Below are 24,982 nucleotides of genomic sequence, written 5' to 3' on the forward strand. Positions count from 1 at the left end.
AATATTGTAAAGTAAAAAGATAATAAATTAAAAATAATGTAAAAAAACAAAACCAAAAACAAACGTGATTCACTGGAGGAGGGAATGGCAAACCACTCCAGTATTCTTGACATGAGAATCCCATGAACAATATGAAAAGGCAAAAAAAAAAAAGATATGACACTGGAAGATGAGCCCCTCAGGTTGGAAGGTATCCAATATGCTACTGGAGAAGATTGGAGGGCAACTGCTAATAGCGTCAGAAAAAATGCAGAGGCTGGGCCAAAGTGGAAATGACACTCAAGTTGTGGATGTGCCTGGTGGTGAAAGTAAAGTCTGATGCTGTAAAAATCACAAATCAAGGTAAATTGGACACGATCAAGCAGGAGATGGCAAGAGTGAACATTGACATTTTAGCAATCAGTGAACTAAAATGGATGGGAACGGGCAAATTTAATTCAGATGACCATAGTATCTACTACTGTGGGCAAGAATCCCTTAGAAGAAATGGAGTAGCCTTCATAGTCAAACAAGAGAGTTCAAAATGCGGTACTTGGGTGCAACTTCAAAATGACAGAATGATCTGTTTCCAAGGCAAACCATTTAACATCACAGTAATCCAAGGCTATGTATGTCCCAACGACTGATGCTGAAGAAGCTGAAGTTGACCAGTTCTATGAAGACCTAAAAGACCTTCTAGAACTAACACCAAAAAAGATATCCTTTTCATCATAGAGGGTTGGAATGCAAAAGTAGGAAGTTAAGAGATACCTGGAGTAACAGGCAAGTTTAGCCTTGAGTAAAAAATGAAGCAGGGCAAAGGCTAACAGAATTTTGTCAAGAGAACACTAGTCATAGCAAACACCCTTTTTCAACTACACAAGAGACAACTCTACACATGGATATCACCAAATGATCAGTACTAAAAACAGACTGATTATATTCTTTGCAGCTGAACATGGAGAAGCTCTATATAGTAAGCAAAAACAAGACTTGGAGTTGACTGTGCTTTAGATCATTAGTTCCTTATTGCAAAAATCAGACTTAAATTGAAGAAAGCAGGAAAAACCACTAGGCCATTCAGGTATGACCTAAACCAAATCCCTTATGATTCGACAGTAGAGGTGACAAATAGATTCAAGGGATTAGATCTGGTAGATAGAGCGCCTGAAGAACTATGGACAGAGGTTTGTAACATTGTACAAAACCATCCCAAAGAAAAATAAATGCAAGAAGGCAAAATGGTTATCTGAGGAGGCCTTACAAATAGGTGAGAAAAGAAGATAAGTGAAAGGCAAAGGAGAAAGGAAAAAAGTACATCCAACTAAATGCAGAGTTCCAGAGAATAGCAAGGAAAGATAAGAAAGCCTTTTTTAAGTGAACAATGCAAAGAGATAGGAAAACTATAGAATGGGAAAGACTAGAGATCTCTTCAAGAAAGAGAGTTCTCAGGAAAGTTGGAGAGATCAAGGGAACATTTCATGGAAGGATGGGCATGATGAAGGACAGAAATGCTAAGAACCTAACAGAAGCACACTTGATTAAGAAGAGGTGCCAAGAATACACAGAAGACCTACACTAAAAAGGTCTTAACGACTCAGATAACCACAATGGTGTGGTCACTGACATAGAGCCAGATATCGTGAAATGTGACATCAAGAGGGCCTTAGGAAGCATTACTACGAACAAATCTAGTGGAGGTGATGGAATTCCAGCTGGGCTATATCAAATCCTAAAAGATGATGCTGTTTAAAGTCTGCACTCAGTATGTCAGCAAATTTGGAAAACTCAGCAGTGGCCACAGGACTGTGAAAGGTCAGTTTCATTCCAATTCCAAAGAAAGGCAATGCCAAAGAATGCTCATACTATCATATAGTTGTGCTCATTTTGCATGCTAGTAAGGTTATGTGCAAAATCCTTTAAGCTAGGCTTCCACAGTACATGAACTGAGAAATTCCAGATATACAAGCTGGGTTTAGAAAAGGCACAGGAACCAGAGGTCAAATTGCCAACATTTGCTGGATCACAAAGAAAGCAAGGGAATTCCAGAAAAAACATCTAAACTACTTCTTCATTGAGTACCCAGAGCCTTTGACTGGGTGGATCATAACAAACAGTGGAAAATTCTTAAAGAGATGGGAATACCAGACCACTTTACCTGTCTTCTGAGAAACCTGTTTGTGGGTCAAGAACCAACAGTTAGAACCTTACATGGAACAATGGACTGGTTCAAAATTCAGAAAGGAATAAGACAAGGCTGTATAATGTCATCCTGTTTACTTAACTTATATGCAGAGTACATTATGAGAAATGCCAGACTGGATGAATCACACACTGGAATCAAGACTGCCAGGAGAAATATCAACAACCTCAGATATGCAGATGACACTACTGTAATGGCAGAAAGTGAAGAGGAACTAAAGAGCCTCTTGATGAGGGTGAAAGAGAAGAGAGAAAAAAGCTGGCTTAAAACTCAATATTCAAAAAACTAAGATCATGCATCCAGTCCCATCACTTCATGGCAAATAGATGGGGAAAAAGTAGAAGCAGTGACAGGTTTTATTTTCTTGGGCTCAAAATCACTGCGGATGGTGACTGCAGCCAAGAAATTAAAAGACACTTGCTCCTTGGAAGGAAAGCTATGATAAACCTAGACAGTGTATTAAAAAGCAAAGACATCACTTTGCAGACAAAGGTCTGTACAGTCAAAGTTGTGGGTTTTCCAGTAATCAATTATGGATGTGAGAGTTGGACCATAAAGAATGCTGAGTGCCAAAGAACTGATGCTTCTGAACTGTGCTGGAGAATACTTGTGAGAGTCCTTTGGACTGCAAGAGATCAAACCAGTCAATCCAAAAGGAAATCAACCCTCAATTTTCATTGGAAGGATGGATGCTGAAGCTCTTATACTTTGACCAGGTGATGTGAAGACCCAACTCATTGGAAAAGACCCTGATTCTTGGAAAGATTGAGGGCAGGAGAAGAATGGGGCAACAGAGGGTGAGATCATTAGATAGCATCACTGACTTAATGGACATGTATTTGAGTAAACTCTGGGAGACAGTGAAGGACAGGGAATTCTGGCATGCTGCAGTCCATGGGGTCACAAATATTTGGACACAATTTAGCCACTGAACAACAACATTAACAGCACTGTTATTTATACATAGTCCTCTGGAACTCTTGTTTTATCTTGTAAAACTGTTACCCTGTGCCCTGTGCCTGCTGAACAATGCCCCTTACTACCCTGAACCCCTGGTTAACCACCATTTTACATTCTAAGACTTGACTGCTTAAGTACCTCATATAAATGGAATCATGCAGTATTTGTGTTTATATGATTTGCTTATTTCACTTAGCATAATGTCCTCAAGTTTCATTCATGCTGTTGCATGTGTCAGGATTTATTTTTAAAGAATAATATTCTACTTCTTTATCTATTTGTCCAAAGATGGACATTTATCTTGCTGCTGCTGCTGCTGCTGCTAAGTCACTTCAGTCATGTCCGACTCTCTGTGACCCCATAGACAGCAGCCCACCAGGCTCCCCCGTCCCTGGGATTCTCCAGGCAAGAACACTGGAGTGGGTTGCCATTTCCTTCTCCAATGCATGAAAGTGAAAAGCGAAAGTGAAGCCGCTCAGTTGTGTCCGACCCTCAGCGACACCATGGACTGCAGCCTTCCAGGCTCCTCCGTCCATGGGATTTTCCAGGCAAGAGTACTGGAGTGGGATGCCATTGCCTTCTCCGATGTTGCCACTAGCTGTTAGCTATTGTGAATAATGTTGCAATGAACTACGAGTGTGCACATATCTTTGAGATTCTGTTTTCAATTATTTTGGATATATACCCAGAAATAAAAATGCTGGATCATATGGTAGTTCTATCTTTAATCTTTTGAGAAATCTCCATACCATTTCCTTAGTGGCTTCACCACTTTACATTCCCACTATCAGTGCACAAGGGTTCTCATTTCTCTACATCCTTGCCAAAAACTTGCTATTTTGTTTTTTGTTTTTTTCCCAAATAGTGGCCAAACAGATATGAGGCAATATTTCATTATGATTTTGATTTGCATTTCCTTGATCCTTAGTGATGTTGAACAGCTCATTGGCTATTTGTGTATCTTTGTGGTCCAAACATAACACAACCAGGGGTTTCTAGCTAGAGCTTCTGTGGGCCCCACAGCTTTGGGTATGGGAAGACTGGGACTTGGTTTCACTGTATTTGACAGCTGAAAGGCAATCAACATTTCACTTCTATGCTGAATAAGCAATGAGGTTTCCCGCCCCCCCCACCCACCATGGCCATTGCCTAAAATTTCACTCTGAAAACAAGCTAAATATACTGATTTCTGTATGCCCAGGGGTGATAAGCTATTGATAGAAATAATAGGAAAAGGCCAACTGAACAGATGTATTTCACTTGTAAAACATAATTTTTCTCCCTCCTGGCACTTGATATGAAAACACAGAGACATCTTAAATATAAAAAAGAGCTATTAAGATATCCTGCTATTTTTTTTCCTGTTAGTAAATTTTCATAATGAATTGCAAAATGATCCAATTCAGTTTTCAAAGGCACTGTTAATAAGAGGCAATCTTTCTCCAGAAAAACCTTGTATATGACAGCAACTCCAAGTAGTCCTGTGAAAAATGATTGTGTCCATGCATTAGTGGTGAGGTGATGAGGGACAGCAGGCACTGTGTCCCTGCGCACCAGTCACAAGGTAAGCAAGCCTGGAGCAGGTGAAGAGGCAAATTCTATATTCTCAGTCTCCTTTCCTGACCTACCCTTCAACCCCAATTTTCTGGGCTCTTCCCTGGAGACCCCATCTGCTGAAGCCACAGGGCTCTGATTCACTTGCTTGTTGTGAATCACTGTTTAAATGTCCACACACATCTTGAAATTCCATATGGCTTTTTATCCCAGATTAGTTCATGCACTTACTTTCGATGCTAGAACTTGAAAGGAACTGAGACATCAAAAAACCAAACCCTATCATTTGTATAGGCAAGGAAACGGAGGCCCTGAGAAGGTAAGTAATTCTTGAAAGGCCACCCAGTTTGTCAACGGCATCATTTCTGAATTTTCCCATCCCCCCACCCCCGACAATGGCTGTGCCATCTTCCCAAATACTTGGGGTTTTGTCCAGGGATAATTTTTGAGTTCTCCTAATTTTTATTCCCTTTATGTCAACAGTCACCAAGTCTTAATGATTATTCGTTCAAGACTCTTGATATTGTCACTTCTGCATTTTACTTCTGCTATTTTCAGCACCTCAATCCCCGCTCCTGAATTCCCTCAGTTAATATAACAGCCTCCGTATATAATATTCCTACTTATCTGATCTATTGGTGATTCTCCACTCAGGCTGCTCAGTGCACTGACCTGGGGTGTGTTTCAAAAAAAAAAAGCAGCATACCTCACACTATCATCACTCTTGGCACCAATCTGTTTTAATTGGTTTGGGGAGGAGCCTCTATTTTTTTTTAACAAAGTCCCCCAGGTGATTCTAATGAGTAGCTGGACTGACATAGGTCCCAGCTACCCATGTGAAAGAAAACACCTTATAGAAACAAAACTTAGGGTGAAGTGAAGTGAAAGTCGCTCAGTCGTGTCTGACTCTTTGCAACCCCATGGACTATACAGTCCACGGAATTCTCCAGGCCAGAATACTGGAGTGGGTAGCCTTTCCCTTCTCCAGGGGATTTTCCCAACCCAGGTCCCCCGCATTGCAGATGGATTCTTTTACTGTCTGAGCTACCAGGGAAGCCCAAAGTTAGGTTAACCAGAGACAATTACCTGGAACATTCAATTAGCCAGTTTTTCTCCATTCAACTCTGAACAGAAAGCAATATATTACAAGAAAATAAGCAAAACAATCAGGAAGTTATTAACAAATAAACATCTGCTTCTGATTTCGGTTGAGACAGTCAGTGGAAATTTGGGCCATCCTCCTATAAAATAAAAGCCTGTATATAAATTTGCTCACTTCTTCTCACGAGTGCACCAAAATAACAACTAACTGCTGAAGAATCATCAATCAAAAAGACTGGAATCTACAAAAAATGATATTCTACATCTAAAGACATAAAGAAGAAACTGCAAGATGGTAGATGGGGCACAAGTGTGATATAATCAAATCTCATACCCCACAGGTGGGTGACGCACAAACTGGAGAACAATTAGGTCACAGAAGTTCTCCTATAGGAGAGAGAGCTGAGCCCCACGCCAGGCTCCCCAGCCTGGGGGGTCTGGCATTGGGAGGAGGAGCCCCCAGAGCCGGGCTTGAGCACAGGAGTTCCACAGGAGGAAGGGAGACAGAGACTCCACTCTGGGAGGGCACACACAAGGTCTCATGCCTGGGCCAGACCTACCTTCTGGTCTTAAAGGGTCTGCTGGGGAGGAGGGTGCAGCTGTGGCCCTCTCTCTGGGTTCATAAAAGCTGGTGGTGGAAATATCAGGGAGTGTTCCTCTGCTTGAACTCTTAGTGGAGGCAGACATCCAGCTGGAGCAGTTAGGACCAAGACTTGGCCCCACAGAACAACGTTTAGGCTCATGCTGGGACTCCTCAGGCCAAACAACCAATAGGATGGGAACACAGCTCCAACCCGGCGGCAGACAGGCTTCTTTAAGACTCCGGTGAGTAGACACGCCCCTAACAAGGCCCTGCCCAGCAGAGGGCTAAGACCCAGCCCCACCCACCAGTAGGCCAGCACGGCCTCTCCCACCAGGAAGCCTTTCACAAGCCTCTAGACCGACTCTCCAACAAGGCGGCAAACACCAGAAACCAGAAAACCACAACCCAGCAGCTTCCGGAATTGAGTCTGGAAACACCACCGGGGACAGGCTGCTCCCTGGGCCCTTGAGTGATCGAGGGGAGTGAAGTGCTAGGACATACGGCACACCCCTACAGAGGGCCACTTCTCCAAGGTCAAGAAATGTAAGAAACCTTCCACATACATAAAAATACCAGTAGAAATTTAGACCAAATGAGATGGCAGTGGAACAAGATAAAGCTCCAGGAGAACAACTAAGTGATGTAGAGATAGGCAATCTACCGGAAATTTGATATAGAATGATGACTTAATGATACTGCAAGACTTATTTACTCATTCACGTACTTGTTCACTCTCTCTGAAAAGCACTGTTGTAAGAACCCAAGGTAATATCCAGTATTTGAATTCCATAAAAGGGAGAACATGTGAACACCGATAACCATGTTGCAAAACAGAGTGAGAGGGAAGAAAAGAGATGTATGAGGAGCGATGGGACTTCAGAGGACTAAGAAATCACTTCTGATTGATGGATTTGGGGAAGGATTCATGGAGAAGGCAGACTTCAACCTGGTTTTTGAAGGAGGACGTGGTTTGCGGAAAGGGTTTTCCAAGGTAAGGGATCAGCATGGGCCTAACCATGAAAGTGGAAACACAGGACAATGCCAAGTGTTTCAGCAGCACAGATGGGTAAGAGGCTACTGCAGGAGAGGAGAGATAAGACAGATTTGAATGGGGCTGCATCAGGGATGCTCTGAGGACTCATTTAACACTGTGTGTGTGTGAGAAAAGTCTCCAAGTGGGGCGGTCCTTTAGGACAATCAAGTGCTCTGGCATCAGTGATCAGGGAAGATTTACCATAGTAGTAGAGGCTATTTCACCCTGTAGAATGGGCCTGAACAGGAATAGAACGGCAGGAGGAAAGGAGGAGAGGGCCCTTATGAGAAATGGGGAAGTAAAATCACTTGAATTTGGGAACTGATTGTGTATGTGTGTGTGTGTATATATATATATATATATATATATATATATACACGTACATACATACATATATACGAGTGTGAAGGCACTTAGATGGTTTTGAGCTGGGCAACAAGGAGGGTTGATGGTTTCTTAATTAATAGGTGATTCAAGAGGAGGAGGAGTTTAGGAGGAGAGGTCATGAATAATTTTGAACGCATACATGTGGGGCATCTGGAGAGAAATGTTGAGAGGGCAAGTGGAAGTCTTGGGAATGAAGCCAGAGATGGCAAAACAGACATCAGAGTCATCTGTATGGTGGTGACGGGTGGAGCCATGAGAACAGATGAGGTCCTGGGGGAGGGGTTGGGGATGGGGCGTCACCGCACGAGAAGAGAGTTGAAGGAAGCCCCTGAGGAGCAATCAAAGAGGAAGGAGAAAATTCAGTGAATACACTGACCACTAGTCTTGGCTTACAGGCCATCCCAAGGGGATGAAGGGTTGACGCCATCACTGGATGCTGTTACTATGGTGAGGCTGGTGATCACTGAGGGGACGCTTTTCACTGGAGTCCTGATGATGAAATCCAGATTTCAAATGCTGAATGTGTCAGGGGAAAAGGGAAACTCAAGAGCATGCCCATTTTCAGGATACTGTGTGCCTCAACCCAAGAATGGAACACAGTACATTTGAGAATGGTTTCAACAAGATGGTGATTAAAGAGTGTTTTTTGTAAACAATGAGCACTCTGTTTTTCTTAAACATTCCTTACATACAGAGTTCCTTCAGAGTAGAATTGGTGTCTTACTCATCTTTGTATCCTACCTACCCCTGCCCTCTGAAAAACCAAACCAGAGAAGCCAGGCCTTTGCCCATGACTGGACCTGAGCACCCATGGTCTCGCTGCGGGGGTTCCCAGTGTGGCTGCGACCGTGGGGCAGTGCGCAGGGTAGGCCTGTGGGGAGGCCCCTGCAGAGGAGCAGCTGAAGGCCCGTTCCCGCCGCCCTCACCACGTTAGCGTCAGTGGAGTGCTGTGCTCCTGCACTGCGCTGAACCGGTAGGCTAGGCCTGCTCCTCCCCTTTGTTTCCTAACTGCCTCCCATTCCCTTTCTCCCTGCGGCCTCCCTGAACCCCCACCCTGGCTCCCCTCCGGCTCCTCTTCTGGAAGAGATCCCTGGCTCTCAGACCGCCCTCGCTTGCCACTCAGATGTGACTGTGCCTGGCAGATTCTGCTCTCCTCTCTGACTATACTCTCCTCTGCTCTCTGCGCAGCAGGGTCTCTTGGGGAGAGCTCGTCCCATTCCAGGATGGCCCCTTCCAGGTCTCCCACAATGCTCCACCCTTGAGCACCACACCCTGGTGCCCTGCACCTGGGCTCTTCCCCAAAGGCTCCTCCAGGCACCAGAAACTCACAAATCTGAAGCTAACCTCATCACCTTTGTTCCTAAACTTACTCCTGCACCCATGCGGCATCATCTTCCACTTAACTCTGGCCACAGCTCTGCTTCCTGAACCCTTTCTTTGTATTCACTATTGACCAAGCTTTATTTCCATCAATGAAATGCCTGAGGTATCTCTGAAATCTGTTTCCAATGTGCTGTTTCTGTCACCACTTCCCTAATTCTGGTCCTCACATCATTTGCTTCAACTTTTACGATAACATTTTAATTGTCCCCAGTTTCCTATAAAAAGCCATTTTAAATACTATTGAGGCACAATTCCAAATACAGATAATTTCACCCTTCCACTTAATTTTTTTGATGATATATGATTATATAAAATTCAAATTCCCTTATACAGCATAGAAGGCCCTTTTCACTGAGCCCCATTTTAATGTTCTTTCAGTCCGACCCTCTCCTTTTCCTACTTCTCCAGTATAAGAGCCACTGTACCTCCTGCCCACACAAGTGAAATCATACTTGTCACTCGAGGCCCAGCTAACACGTCACCTCTTAGGTGGAGTAGAATCTTCTACAAGTCTGCTCAGCAGATTTCAGGTGCTGTGTCCCTTGGGCTCTTAGCATTCCTTGCTGATACTGTCCTTACTTGTCTCCTTACCTCATTCTCTTCCCCATCACTCCTCCTTGCTTTCGAATGCATAGAGTGAGAGACTCTCCCATTAATCTTTCTCTGTCTAGAACCAAGCAAGGTGCCTGATAGATGTTGGTGGAACTGAACTGAGACCACAAAGAGCCCTCCAATTCTTCTGTTGTTGGTTTTAGCTAATGACTCTAGTGAATTGATTCAGGACACCTTACCTGCATGGATTGCAAACTAGTTAAAGTAAATTATATGACAAGCATATACATTTTTTTTGTCAGAAACAGGAATCTATACCTCTTTAAAGCATGGTCACTGGACTAGATGTCCCCAATAATGATTCCATGGCTTTTATTTTTTCCAGTACATTGCAACTGTCTTCTTTATGCCCTAATTTAGGTTTCCCCTGATCAATAACTTACCCTTGAGAGACACTTTAGAGAAACGATTCATTTAAAACTTATGTCTTTGTAGACATCTTCAGGGAATGATTGTGAAAGGGTGTTTGTGTGTGTGTAGACACATATCCACATAAATGTATTTGATAAGGAAATGTTCAACAATAGGCCAATTCAATAATTCACTTAGAGAATAATATTTCCTTTCATTCTTAAATCAAACCAGTCCTAGATGGCAACTAGCAGGGTTATTAACAATAGAAAAATATATTTCAGAAAACATTCAGAAGGCCAACTTAAAAACCTTTGTTGGAGAGATGCTTAGCCATGGCTGGGAGACTGTAAGGCGGGGGATAGAATCGAGTCAGAACTGAGAAGTGTGTCAGTCTGATTCCTGTTTCCATGGCAAACCGTGGGGAAACCGAGCATGTGTATCAACTACTTCTGAAAAGTTAAACTGACATTTTAAAATCGCAGTTTTTAAAAATTGGGCTGGTAGTCACAGATCTACTGCAAGCTTTGATAGTGGACATGGGGGCTGCTCTAGGGATGTAGTTGAGGGGTGAGAAGTTGCTTGAACTATATTTGCAAAGCTGTTATTCATATTTTGCTTTATTTGTATGTTTGTGTCTATATGTATGTAACATACAGGATTCTTAATTTCCTTAAGAATTTTTACCAAATGTTACACTAAAATATAGCATGAGAATGTTCACTTTGAAATCGTTAGATACAAACTTAGGACTACTTAAAAAAAATCATAACTGTTTTTCCCCCTTAAACTCGGTGCATCACTAGTATGGAGAGGGAGAGTTAGAAGATTCTGTCCTTAATGAATAACTGGCACACTCAGGCTGGAGGATAGCAAGACACTGGGGGCAGTTCTGGGTTCCCAGGGCTAACATGTCTGATGACTGTGGCTCTCTCTGTCTGGTGTAGAAAGAGTGGCTTCATGGGAGCTGGCCAAACCAAACGTGGGCTGAGAGAAAATACATTTTGTTTTTCTGCACTGACGCCCAGGGATTGCTTTCTGAAGTGTGTGTGCGGAGCTCACCCAGCGCTGCCTCTGCTGTATGTCCCCTCCCAGCCCTTCCTTCCTTCTGGGACCATACTGGCTAGAACCCAGGAATGAGTGCGTCTCTAATTTTCCTGAATCCACAGATCTTATCCTCACCACTCATAAGGTCTCAGCTATAAATATTTTCCAGAGCTCTAGCAGTAATTAGACAAGCTACTATGAAAGATAGAGCATTATACATCAGTTAAAAACATATGCAAAACCAAAGCTCATTAGAGAAAGATAATATTCATGCAGATTTTACAAACCGTGTCTTTAGGGTGGCCCAATAAGTAGAAATATGGGGACCCATGCTTGTCACTTTTCATGCACATGGAGAGACTGGAAGGTACCATTCCTAAAGGAAGGGGAGGAACAGCCTAGGACCAATCATTAGAATTAACAGAACCAGTGACAAAGATATAGTATTACTGTTAGAATCAAGATTGCTTAGTACGTTTAGAGTAGCTGAATAAAAATTATCTAGGCAGTAAGAATAAAGACTTTAAGCAAAGCTGACCCTATTGAGCATGCAGCAAGTGAAATTAGTGAAAAGACTGAGCTACATGTGTATTCCAAAAATAGATTTTTTTTTTCTTAAAATATTGAGGGCATCCTGAGGTGCTTTTAAGGAGGCACAAATGTTTAAAACATCTTGAAATCATAATATCAGAATTTTTGCAGAATTTTCTCATAATTAGAGTGTTTCAGTGAGACCAGCTGTCATTTAAGAAGTCACAGTAATCATGTTTCTAAATTTTGAAAAACCCTCAAATTAAAGCCATGGTTTGCCTATGTTTATATTTATGTTTTCTCTAATAATCTCATAAATTCTTATAGCTCATCTCTTCTGTAACAATTTGCTCATTTAGATTCAAACTTCACAGTTGACTTGCTGGCCGTATTTGTTTTCTGGAGAAAAAAAGAGCTGCAGAACAGCCAGGTTTTGCCTGTTCTACGTGGCTGTACTCGCCTGTCCAAGGGCTGTGCTCTGAAACCTGCCTCTTAGCAGCTGCCTTGGTCTAGGCCTATCTCAGCTCCTGGGCTTCAGTTCTTTGCTGACATAAAGACGGTACTAGAAATTCTGGGCTGTCAGTGGTTTCCACCAGACAGGCCCTGGGAGATGTAATAACCAGTCCCTGCAGCACTCAGTGCCATGTTGTCTTAGCTTCGTACAGTGTGAGGTAGAGGTGACGTGGGGCTGCTGGATCAGAAGCACTGAGTCCACATAGCTCAGACATTTGGGAGCCTGCTCCCCTCTCTGCCAGTATATTCTTATGATACCACCCCTCCCCCAGCCCCCATCTCATGCCTAACTTGCTCCACGTGCTTCAACACACAAAAGAGACAGTGCCCCCACACGGATGTCTCATTATGTGCCCCTCCCCACTCCCCTCCCACCCCCCGGGGTGTTTTTCACCGCACAGCTGTGTTGAGGGGTGCGCTGTGCTAAGTTGCTTTGGTCGTGTCCGACTCTTTGGGACCCTATGGACTGTAGCCCACTAAGCTCCTCTGTCTATGGGATTCTCCAGGAAAGAATACAGTAGTGGGTTGCCATGTCCTCCTCCAGGGGATCTTCCCTACCCAGGGACTGAACCCACGTCTGTTACATCTCCTACACTGGCAGGCGGATTCTTTACCACTAGCGCCACCTGGACAAACAATTCGAAGTTAAAGGGAAAGTAGAGGCTCTCTGTGGTGTGGAAACCAACGCTTAACAACGAATGTCAGGAGGGAAGTGAAGTTTCAGGAATTATTAACTGAGTTTACCATTTAGCCAAGATGCAAGTAATTTTGTACAAAAAACATCAAGTGGTTTTACTATCAAGCACAAAAGGGTCTCATTTAATTCTAAACGTGGCCTTTACTGGGCTTGAAAGATACATGTGCTAGGAAACGTTGGGGCCAGAGGTCAAACAAAAGAGCCCAGAACATGGTGGGGAAAATAGCTGTGAAAACTGTAACAGAAATTACGGTGAAATGTGACAAACAGAGTTGCATTCTGTGCTTGGCATATGCGATGCATACGTCATGAGTCCTAAAACCCATGTTCAGTCTGAAAACCCAGGGTCCTGATGAGAATCACTATTTGTTGGAGACTGTGTATAAAAACACGAGAGACCTTGTGACGGGAGTGTAAATGCAGGCTCCTCTCTAAGCAAATGTGGGAGCTGCTTTAGAGTAAACCGCTGTTTAGTCTGGGCTAAGTGTCTGTTTGTTGTTTCTATTAAAAATTTTTTTGAACCCAAACAGCACGTTGAAGAATGTGTGATTCTCACCGTTTATAGAGATTTTGCTACAATTAGAGCATATAATTCAAGCCTGGAGTAAGGCATTATATAATCTTATTTTGGTCCTATCTGAGGGAGTTCGGTTGAAAAGAAAACCTGGGGAAGTCTTTGTCAGAACAGGACATCGGGGTAACCCTATTTGTGAGCAAAGTTGTAGGCAGAATTCTCAAATAACAACAAAAAAATCCAACCTTATGGACTATTTCTTTCACTAGAAATGAGGGGTTTTTAGTACTTAAGTTTAAAATGAATTATTTGCTTTGGGAACACTGGGATAGGACTTACGGACTCCAGAGCTTAAGGACTGCTCTGGAGACTTGATGTTTGCTGGTTGTAGCGGTTAGCTGGATCTACCCAAGAATTTGTCTTATGATATTAAACTCCACTCTGAGCACCTGGATAACAGGATGTTGTTAGAAAACTCCCTCATAGGGGTCAACATCTTCTGTATCATCTCTAGTTTGAGACAAGAGAACAATCAGACAGTGGAGAAAATGGCTTTGGCATTTAGCACCAGCTTCATAATGGGAGAGGTTGAGGGGTCACAAGCTTGACTTGAATCAACACCACCATGCTATGAACACAGGTCAGACTGTCTCAGTGAGGAGGGACACTGAGCTGAGTGGGAGCTGAGCTGAGACTGTCACAAAAGCCTGAGACTGAAAAAAGGGAAGACTTATCTCCTTTCTTTAATTTTAATGGTTGCAAGCCTGAATGGAGAGTGATTCAGATCTGATGGCCAAGGCGGGAGCCGGCTTGAGGGGTGAGGCTCATACAGCGAGAGGTCCACAAAGACACAGAGAGGACGAGAAACTCCTTGGGTCTTTACAGGAGAACTAGAGGAGACAAAGCCAGCCATCCCCATGGCATGAAATTACCTGGGATGACACTTGAAAATCGACCCAATCCTCTGTGTGTGTGTGTGCGCGCGTGTACATATGGTACAAATATGTGTGCAGATGTAAAACCATGATGTGAGCTTTCTTTCCTCTTAACCTTAATACTTTGATCTCCACTCCTACCCACTCTCTGCTCACCGTGTAAACAAACAAACAAAACTTTTCTTGATTCTGTGACTTCTCTGAGATCTATTTCAATGGTCTTACAGAACTCATCAGCATTTCATCTAAGAGGCTACCTTCTCCCTGGACTGTGGTGGAAGCAGCCCTTGCCCAGGAGAGCTCAGCTTCATATTAGGGGAGGCAAGAGAAAGTTTTATCAGAACCTAAATCCAACTGTCCAGCATGAGTTACTGGAGGAGTTGGATTTTTTAGGTTTTCCAAGATGCATGTGGAGTCCTTCTCAGTGGGGTTTGGGAAAGATAGCTGTTCACTCATTAGTCTCCTCCAACAATGTACTGTTAAGGAACTGAAAGGAGGTCAGACCTCAAGAGCAAAACTGGTTTTTCTTGCTTGATTTCTTGGTTACTTCATGGTCTAATATATTTTATCAGAGTCTTAAATACCTAACAAGTGTCGACTGGGGGAAGTGGGTCACTTAATATATCTTGAAAGAGAACAGTGTATGTTGCAAAGACTATCAAGAAGGAATATCATCATAGTCCAGGGTTTCCAATAAAACATATGAAGAAATGGGATTTCACCCTCATTTTTAAAGCACCTTAATAAACGAGGTTTTGGCTGAGCAGCGGGGAAAAGAATTTCAGAGTTGGGCATCCTCAAGGAAGCCCCTGGGTATGACTCCATGAAACAGGAACCTATTGGAAGTTTCATGGTTTGAACATTTCCTGGGATTCCCTAAATTCTGAAGAGAGCAGTCTGGAGCCTTCTCGCCAAGGAAGGACTCTGTTCTCTGCAGGATGCAGCCAGAGTACTGCCTGACTGCCTGTCCTCTTCCCTGGTCTGGGTCAGTCAGGGTGAACTGGAGTGATTTGTGGAACCACTCATGGAAAAGGGAGATACACTCAACCATGAATGTCAGAAGCTGAAATTAAATTTCAGAATTTATTATTGAAGCCAGCCGCCTTTTGCCCTATTAAAAATGCAGGTGAAATAGTGCAAAGGCTATGGAACCATTTAAAGTTCCCATAAATGTGGTCTCTGAGGAAGAGGCAAAAGCAGCAGAGACTCTCCCCATGTCTGTACCATGGACACCTCAGGCTGTGAGGTTACAGTGCTCCAGGCTCCATGCTGAGGGCCACGGGAGGGGAGGAGCAACGATCAGCAGATTTGCTCAAGAGAATTCTATCTCACTAATTTGGAACTGAGAATAATTCAGCCAAGGTATACGCAGAAATTTATCTATACTCAGCGAGTTCATTCTTCAGGAAAAGTACAAATTATTAGTACAAATATTACAAAGGAAATGCTTAACAGACAAAAGAAGCCAAGGGCTTTTCAAAGATCCTTAACCCTCTAGATGTATTTATTAAAGCCACATATAACTAGTAAAACTAATAATTTTTTCATTAGAGTAGATCCTTTGAGACATTTTAATTAGTTACCCCTCTATTAAAATCAACTGTTACACATATGCTCATTTTAGACTGTCAGCTCACAGAAGGCCAGGACTGGGTCTTACTTTCAGTGCCTGCAAAGTGCCTTGAACATAGTAGGTGCTCAGGAAAATCCTGATTCAGTTGAGGAAATAGTAGTGATATTAATTAATGATACTAATTACAGGATCTGCCTCACCTCATATGGAATATTTATTTGGTAGGAGTACAATGTCTAGAGCTGACCTTTGTATGATCAGAGGAAGAAAGGACTTGAACAAATAATTGTTAACAAGATTATAGGAGCATGCTTATAACAGCCACATGCCAATGCACATTGTTAAAGAAGAATACATGAAAAAATAATGTTAACTGCCATACAAGTAGAGACTGGTACAGCTTAATCTGTTGCTCTGATACTACTGTAAATCATTTTCATTTACCGATTAAAGGAAGACCTTTAACTATTTAGCCCATTCATTTCTTCAGCTAGAGTGTGAATGCAGTATGGTTCAAACAGATCTTTTCTTACCTTATGCATTTATTACACTTATAAAATGTAAACAATTTCATTTCTCATAGGCCTTATATTAGTCAACACCTATCAAAGATGCAATTAACTTTGAAAATGGTAGTGCAGGAAGAAGTCTAACTCATGGATTGATGATTTCTTTCCCCAAAGGGAGATGTGGGCATTAGTGTTAATTGTCCCTAGGCATTCTGAGAATTGTGCTTCCTCCTGGGAACCCTGTCTGGCCTCCTAAGACGATTGAGGCCATTTACAATCAAACTTACTTCAGCATTCTTGTCATAAAGACCTGGAATGCTGCTTAAGAGAATCAACAGGCCAGACCACCAACCAAAAATGGAAGGCATAATTTTTTTTTTTTTAAATTTTGATGAGCTCTGAACAGCAAGTATAACCGGGGAAGGCTCTGCATTGGCCTGAACTGCCGGTGGAGGACATCTTTTTCATCCAGTGGCACTTCTGTTTACCAAGGCCCTGGCTCTGTGGCTCAGTGTATACATCAAGTGAACATTCCTTACAATCCCTGAATGCTGATGAAGGAGTTTATTTGCATAATACATTCCTATGCAGCTTTAGAATCAGGATCCCTGTTTTCTTTTCTCTTAGACTTTTTAGATTTAATTGGAACTGCAACAGTGTTAAGGAGGGCACCGCTTGCTTCTGCTGCATCCGTTTTTGATCCTTTCCTCAGTATGGTAGCATCAAATTGCCTTCTTCCTGGCAGGTGTTGAGATGTATGTGTCAGGGGAGGGGGAGCCCAAGCTCTCGTTGAGTTTACAATCAACAAATTCTTATCCCGAGGAATAGAGTGCAGTTGAAGTGCCTATCTCCTGAGCTGCTCTTTCAAGGACTTAACTATGAAAGCAGCTTCTCCTTCGAAGCCCTTATTATCTCCCCTCCCCTGCCACAGCTGCTCAGCCACCTCTGTGAGCAGCCAGTATGCTTGCTAGTGGCTGCCTTTGCTTATTCTTGCCTCTGGATCGGCTGAGGTGTGTCTGCCGATTAGTCTCATGGTAATTATGGATGGCGTGTTTGCAGCATATTTATTCCCTTCCTCAGCTCACTTGGCTTCACACTGACTTTGTTTAGTCAACAATCTGACAGATTACCTGGGGTAATTTTTTCTTCCCATTGTACCTGTGCTTATCTCTCTGTCACAAACCACCTTAAGGACTCTGAGGCAGAGTTTTTGTATTTCTCTGGACTGAGATCAGCTTTCTCCTGACATGTCCAAAAGTCCAGATAAGGGACGGCTTCAGAGCTGTTCTGAATTCTGAATTCTGCAGGTATCAGAGGTAGGGCTGAGGGTTATCACCTAAACCCCTTCCTAGCCTGCTGTTCACCAGTCTCTTCACCTTCAGAGTTCACTCTCATCCGGGCGGGGTTAAGCCTGAACACTTCCCTAACTGGTAAAGTCTCTTCTAGATTCTGATAAACTCCCTTTAACAATCTTTTGAGACTGGATTTTATGCCAAGTTTGGGATCTTAAAGGGCAAACAAAGGAAACAAACATAGGATTAAACTCATAGTTGACAGAGAAATCAGTTTTCCTGTCGTTAGGGTGCATTTGGACAAAGTGGATTTTATTTTTGGTTACATCTACTATAAGTCCAAGCATTTTCTTTCACTGCTCTTGTTGCTATTGTTTGTTTTGTTACCTGCACCCCTAGCCACTCCCCCACTTTTTTTATGTCCAAGATAGACTAGAGTATATTTTAATAAAAATTTTCATAAAAGTAGCTTAATAAAAATATACTCTATCTTGGACAAAAAAATTCTTTGTCATGAGATAGTCGATTTAACTGATGCTGGAGGAATTGCGAGTTCCTTAGCTGCAAGTACAGACACTGGGGGGCATCTATAGAGTCTGTGAATGTGGCCACTTTGTGGCTTGTTCCTGGTACCGGAATGCATGTTCAGAGCAGGGCTGTAACTGATACCTCAGAAAGGCCTCCTCACCAGTCTGGTTCTGGGCTGGCATCCGGGAACATGACTGGTAATTCGTTCCCTCACTAATATAAACCTTTCCTAAGTGATACAAGTCTCTCACTGTATCTCAACTGTTTGCTCAAGCAATGTGGTTTATGCTCAGCACCTGCTGTCCTTCTGGGAGTCTGGGATTCTGGTACGTGCCAGGCAGAGGGTGCCAGCTTGACTGGCCTCCAGGAGAAACCATGGGCACTGAGTCTCTTATGAGCTTCCCAGGGCAGCCATACCACCAGGGCAGCAATATTATCACACATATGCTGCTGCATTCTTACTGCTGCATGAAGAATGCTCTCTGGGTGACCCCTCATGGGAGACAGAGAAAGCAGAAGGAAGCCTGCATGTGGATTCCTCCAATTCTACCTGTGTTATTCTTCCTTATGATTCTACTGGGTATCCTTACTATTAATACATCAGTGTCATAAATCTGAGCTGTGACCACAACTATATTCTGTGTCCCAGGAGTCCTATAAGCAAATACCTGAATGTGGGGTGGCCTTGGGGACCCCTAAAACAGTTCCTTCATGAGGCACTGTGAGGTTCCAGAAATATCATTTGATGGAATTATCCTCAAAAATGCGGATCTGATCCCTACTTTCTTGGTTTTTCACGCAAATAACCAAACCATACCGAACCAACCAAACCATAATTTTGGTTTAAAGTTTCCTGAAGAACTAATGTTTACTTAGTTTATAACTATTCATTTACTTCCCTAAAGGAGATTGCTTTACTCTATTAAATTTGTTCTTTTATGACATAATCTCTAAAATTACAGTCATAATCCATGTCAAATCTAACATCAAAAGTAGCTGACAAGCTCTACTGCTACCAGTGTGTATGATTTTTATATTACATTTTAGAAGAAATTATTTAGAAGAAATTCTGCAATACTGCTAGAGTTAACAATATTAGTTAATATTCAAAAGTGTGTCCAGATATTTAACAAACTCTCTGTGTTGGTTAGTTTTAGAATTTAACTTTAACTATATATTTTCAGATGATGTTAAGAATTAATGGGATAATGTTGACATGGTCTTGAATTTTCATGCTGTTCAGAAACATATTTTTATTTTTATGCCTTGAGGCAGCTTCGTGCTGACGCATCACAGTCTGAGTTATGCCACATGTTGGTCGACAGACTGTTTTAACTGCTCTCTGTAGAGCAGCAGTTGGTGTGGTGGGTGCTCAGAATAAGGACCAAATAGTGATTCTACAAAAAGAATAGAAAGTTCAGGACAGCCATGTTATTCAGATTAACTTTTTAAAGATTAATTTGTTAGAACAATAAGAACAACATTAATTCTATGAGAATTCCTGGGTATAGATAATAGGTCTTGGCATGGAAGGAAACACACCTTGAAAGCAAGGTCTTTTGTAGAAGTGATAGAATTTCACTGGTTGGTTTCACATTACAGAATCCCTTCATGCCCTAGGGTGCAAAAAATGATTTTATTTCAAGAGTTCAGATTCTTTACAAAGGGAAGAATGCCAATGCCATTGAACAGGCTCAAGTCTGTGCTTACTGCTAATATTAATAATTAAAAATATTTTATTAGATCCAAGTATTAAGGATGGGAAGCTGGGATGAAATATTTCCCTGGGCATATGGCCAGCCCTAGAAACTTCTAAATGCTGCCCTACTCTTAATGCGAGGACTTGCCAGCCCTTCTTTGTAGGCTTTCACTATGTTCAAGACCCTGGAAACATAAGGAATTTAAGGGCCTTTGAATTCAGATATTTGAACTGAATTCAGGATTATATCTGTCCTACTAAATAAGCATTCAGTCAATTATTAGGTAACTTAGGCAGAAAGCACAGTTTAAGAGGAAAAAGTACTAGTTAGATTTTCAAGAATGGAAGAGTGAAAATGGGAGTCAATTTAATCTAGATCAACATCCTCAGTTACTTATTCAGATCAGTGGTTAGATCTTATTTCCCTAATCCAGACACTTACTATCTGTGCTACTCTTGACTGATGTCTGTCTGTCTCTCTGTTACTCCCTGAGATTAAAGACAAGCCAAGGTTTCTCTGTTTCTCATGTAAACATCACATAACAGTTTCCGATATACTAGGGTAATGATGTTGGCTGTACCTTAAATGGGCTTTTGGGAAATAACACTGTTAAAGACTTCCGAAGGCAAATCTATGAATTAAATTGCACTGCAAAGCCTTCCTCACAAGCATCTAGATAAACATAAGAGTGAACTTTTGGAATATCCCTGAACTCCAAGGCAATGCAACCACTACCTGAACTGAAGTTTATGTTTTAATCTTCATAGCCTGAAGATTTGGTCTTGCTGGTCCCTTGGCTCAGGTCACATATCCCACAGGACAATCTGATGCATGAGTCATTTTAGGAAATAATTGATAAATTACTGTGGACTCAAATGAACAGAGGACTATCAGTCAAATAACAGAAGTTCCAATATATAAATTTAGCCAGATCTCCCAGCACACTCAGAGATGCCTTGAAAGGTCCTACATTTGCTATTTTCAACATTACCTAAATAAGGGAGCAAAAGAAAGAGCTCCCAAACATATAATATATACCTTGTCCTTAAAAATACATGTGTATAGATCTATGTCCACTGATCACTAAATATATATTTAGGTAGAATTAGAGAACTTATGTAGCTTTATAAATAAGCATAGGCATTTATGGGCACAGAAGAGACAGAAAAGACATGAATCAAAATGTGAAACGTACCATACTCTGGGACCTGTCCCGTCCCACGCTTCAGCAGTAGCCTCACTCTCCTTCCGCCTGATTTGATGAGCTCTATTGCTCTGGCATGGGTCATGTCTCTTGTGCTCTCCCCATTGATTTCAATGATCTGATCTCCTACCTGTTAATTAAAGAAACATCATGTTAGCCAAAGATGGTTTTATTCAAGTTGCATTTCCAACAGAGAAGCACCCATAGATGACCAGTTTCCAGAGAGCAACAGAAAGGCTTGGTTGCAGCCTGCTGCTCCTTAGTAGAGGCTAATCCCTGGCTGCATCCTGAATCTGACCACCAAGCTTTATTTATCTTTGTAGAAATTCAAATATTAGACCATGAAGGTTGTGATGCTATGTCACTTATATTTAGCCAGTATGACAGAGGTCATAATTAAACTATTTAGGATTTTCTTAAAAAATTAGGGGATGTGTTTGATGCTGCAATTCAAAATAAGCTGGCATCTTCGCTTTGAGTCAAGAAGTAAATATTTTAAGGACTTTTCATTGAACACAGCTGCTAAGCTGCTAAGTCACTTCAGTCGTGTCCGACTCTATGAGACCCCATAGACAGCAGCCCACCAGGCTCCCCCGTCCCTGGGATTCTCCAGGCAAGAACACTGGAGTGGGTTGCCATTTCCTTCTCCAGTGCATGAAATCGCTCACTCGTGTCCGACTCTTAGCGACCCCATCGACTGCAGCCTACGAGGCTCCTCCGTCCATGGGATTCTCCAGGCAAGAGTACTGGAGTGGGTTGCCATTGCAGGATCTAATTCAGTGTGTTGGGTGGAATGATTGGTTTTTGGGCTTCTCTGAGAATTTTTGTTATGCATCATTTACTTACGTTTCCCTGGGTGATGTTGTGATATTGCCTTCTTTGTAAATAGTGGTTGGTTGATATTCAAGTTTGATGATGAATTTTCTATCACAGTCCTTTGAATTAAAAATGACTCCATTCTCCATACATGACTAATGCCCTTGCTCAGTCTTTGCCATTCTCACATCTGACTGTCAGAAACTCTTTGGTTAAATACCAATTCTTCTTGAATTGTTGTCAATACCTAGGCGTGTCAACCCACTTCAGTAATCTTGCCTGGAGAATCCCTTGGACAGGGGAGCCTGGGGGGCCGCAGTCCATGGGGTTGCAAAGAGTTGGACATGGCTGAGACAACTGAGCATGCGTGGGTTCCATAAGCAGCTCCCGTTATCCTTTGTGAATAGATAATTTGGAATAAAAGAGGTTCAACCATGAGCACACCATGTAACTCCCACAGTATTATTACTGTCAGGAACCTTTGAATTAAAATATGTTTCATTTCAGTGCAACTCACTTAAGACAAATTAGCCAGGAAAAGCACAATGAGTTGCTTTGCAGAAATGCTATTTTAGGTAGGTTCCTGAACTTGATAATGCAGACAGAATTGCAAATAAGCCCCCTTTAAGGGAGCACTATCAAAGTGAGTGCTATAGGCTGGACCGGAACAGGAACAAAAAGTTGCTGTCACAACAGCCAAAGGGTAGAGCAAAGTGGGAGGAGGGGAGAATAAACACGTTTATTATAGCAAGTAAGTGATGTATGTGCTTGTGTGTGTGCTACATCACTCCAGTCATGTCTGACTCTGTGTGACCCTATTGACTGTAGGCTCCTTTGTCCATGGGATTCTCCAGGCAAGAATCCTGGAGTGGGTTGTCATGCCCCCCTCCAGGGAATCTTCCTGACTTAGGGATCAAATCCACGTCTCTGCATCAGCAGGCAGGCAAGTAGGTTCTTTACCACTAGCGCCATCTGGGAAGCCCATGGAAATGATGCCTCTACCTAAATCAGATTCCCTAAGGGGCCAGGACTTCAGTGTAATGAAAGTAAAGGCTCCCCACTTCGTGTACTCGGTGGCCTTTGGAAGCACTGTTTCAAGGCAGTGGAAGAGGCTGGCCTCGATGGCACAAACTCCACATAGAAGAATCACTAAAGACAGGACAAAATTAATTTGTCTTAGGGCCAAGGTTTGCACCAGTTTTCTTCAGGTTTCCTTTATGGTCTCCTTTCCCAGGAGGCACCAGGCACAGCCTGAAGTCCAGCAGCTAGCCTGAGGTCAGGTATCCAAGCCAGTGGCAGAAGTGGGACCAACTAACCCTCTCTCAGCAGTCCTCGCCTGTGACTGAAACCCCAAGACCCAGCATCACATCGTAGAAGTAAAGCACAGGTTTCAGTGAAGCTGTTATAATAGAGTCTTCATTCCTGGCTACTCTCTTCAGGTTCACATACCTGACTGATTGCTAAACATCTCCTCCACTGGGATGTCCAGCAGGCCACTGCAGCTCAACACCAGTCGATCGGGCTCACCACCTTTCTCCCCAGATAGTCTGTCCTCTCAAGTCCTCATCCTGGACAACAGCGCCACCATTCACCCAAGATAGAAACCTGGGGCTCCTGCTGAGCTCCTAGTTCAGTTCCTGCCTCCATCTGGATTACTCCCACCAATATCTTCACATGGTCACCAGCAGCATTCTTCTGAGGGAAATCTCCCCAGATGCATCATACTCACCGAGGCGGCTAGGGCCTTCCATATGCCACTACTTCCTTGCCTTGTCTTCCCAACAGGCCTGGTGCCTTCCTAATCTTCCCTCAAGGCCAACCCAAGCTCTTCTCCCCAGGGATGACTTCCTAGACCCTGTCTTCTCCTCAAGCAGAAGTATGCAATCCCTCTGCTCAGTTATCACTGCACCCCACTCTGTTATCTATCACACCTCATTAGGGAATTATGCCTCTTTGTCTTCCCTCTTAGACTTTGAACTTCTTCACTCATCAAACAATTTCTGAGCACTTATTATGTCTCGGACAGTCTACTGGGAGATCGGATAAATAGTGACAAAAAGTATAGTTTTCATTTACAACACATTCTCAGTCTAGTTGGGGAGAAAGTGGGTAAATAAGACAGTTACTATTCAATATATTTTTGCTGTGACAGAGGTGTACACAAAGTGCTAATGAAAGAGAAGGGAGGGCCATCTAAATGGGAATAAACGTGGCTGGTGGTCAGAGCTTCCTACAGGTACTGACATCTCAACTGGATTCTGAAGTATCAGCAGGAGTTCCCTTGGTAAAGGAAGAGGAAAAACATTCTAGGTAGAGAGGACAGCATATGCAAAGAGCCTGAGATCTGAGAGCATGGTATATTTGGGGGAACTGCCGGTAGTTAATTCTGCTACTCAGGGGTTTGGGCTTTATTTTAAAGGCAACAGTAAAGCACTGAAAATATTGAACAGGGGGCAAGCTGACCTGGAAAACAGAGTGGTGTTTGGAAATTTCCCTGAGACATCAGTATGAAGAGTGGACTGGAGCAAAAGTAGGAGATTGAGGAATGGAGCTGAAGTTGTGAGGTGGTCATGGTGTTTATTCAGATGAGAAATTGGAAGACATGGGGAAGAAAAATCATAGGATAAATGAGGGCAGGGACTAAGTCCCATTTGACTATTTATCTTGTATGGGGTTCACTGTACATACTTGTAAATGAATGAATGAAGCATTTCCACACAGCTCATCTTGAGACCCACGGAGGGAGGGGGTTATATGTAATCTTGATCCAAAACTCAAACCTTGACAGACACCACTGCCTGAGGATACTTCTCTCCCAAGACTGACATTTCAACAAGAATTGTATAGAAGGATTCTTATGGTGTGAAAGAAATATTAATAGCCATACCTAGAAAGTTTGATGCTTTCATTCTCTTGACTATTTGTTATTTTCCCTTTCCCTTACTAAGAGCCATGAGAATTAAGGGAGGAAAAAATA

The 24,982-nt window shown here is 42.6% G+C and overlaps 1 protein-coding gene across 12 annotated transcripts in view; it reads right to left on the reverse strand.

Moving 5' to 3' along the window:
* MAGI2 (membrane associated guanylate kinase, WW and PDZ domain containing 2) overlaps positions 1-24,982 on the reverse strand; it is a 1,464,809-nt gene that overhangs the window by 63,917 nt on the left and 1,375,910 nt on the right. For 9 of the 12 annotated variants that reach the window (XM_027539773.1, XM_027539768.1, XM_027539771.1 and 6 more), the window contains one exon: positions 21,181-21,319. In XM_027539773.1, coding sequence (XP_027395574.1) covers positions 21,181-21,319 — 139 coding nt within the window. Of the gene's footprint in view, positions 1-11,480; positions 11,592-21,180; positions 21,320-24,982 lie in introns of all 12 variants that reach the window. The other 3 variants (XM_027539777.1, XM_027539779.1, XM_027539778.1) reach the window with 2 other exon arrangements.

This window comes from Bos indicus x Bos taurus, chromosome 4 (assembly GCF_003369695.1).
Source record: "Bos indicus x Bos taurus breed Angus x Brahman F1 hybrid chromosome 4, Bos_hybrid_MaternalHap_v2.0, whole genome shotgun sequence".
Lineage (NCBI taxonomy): Eukaryota > Metazoa > Chordata > Mammalia > Artiodactyla > Bovidae > Bos > Bos indicus x Bos taurus.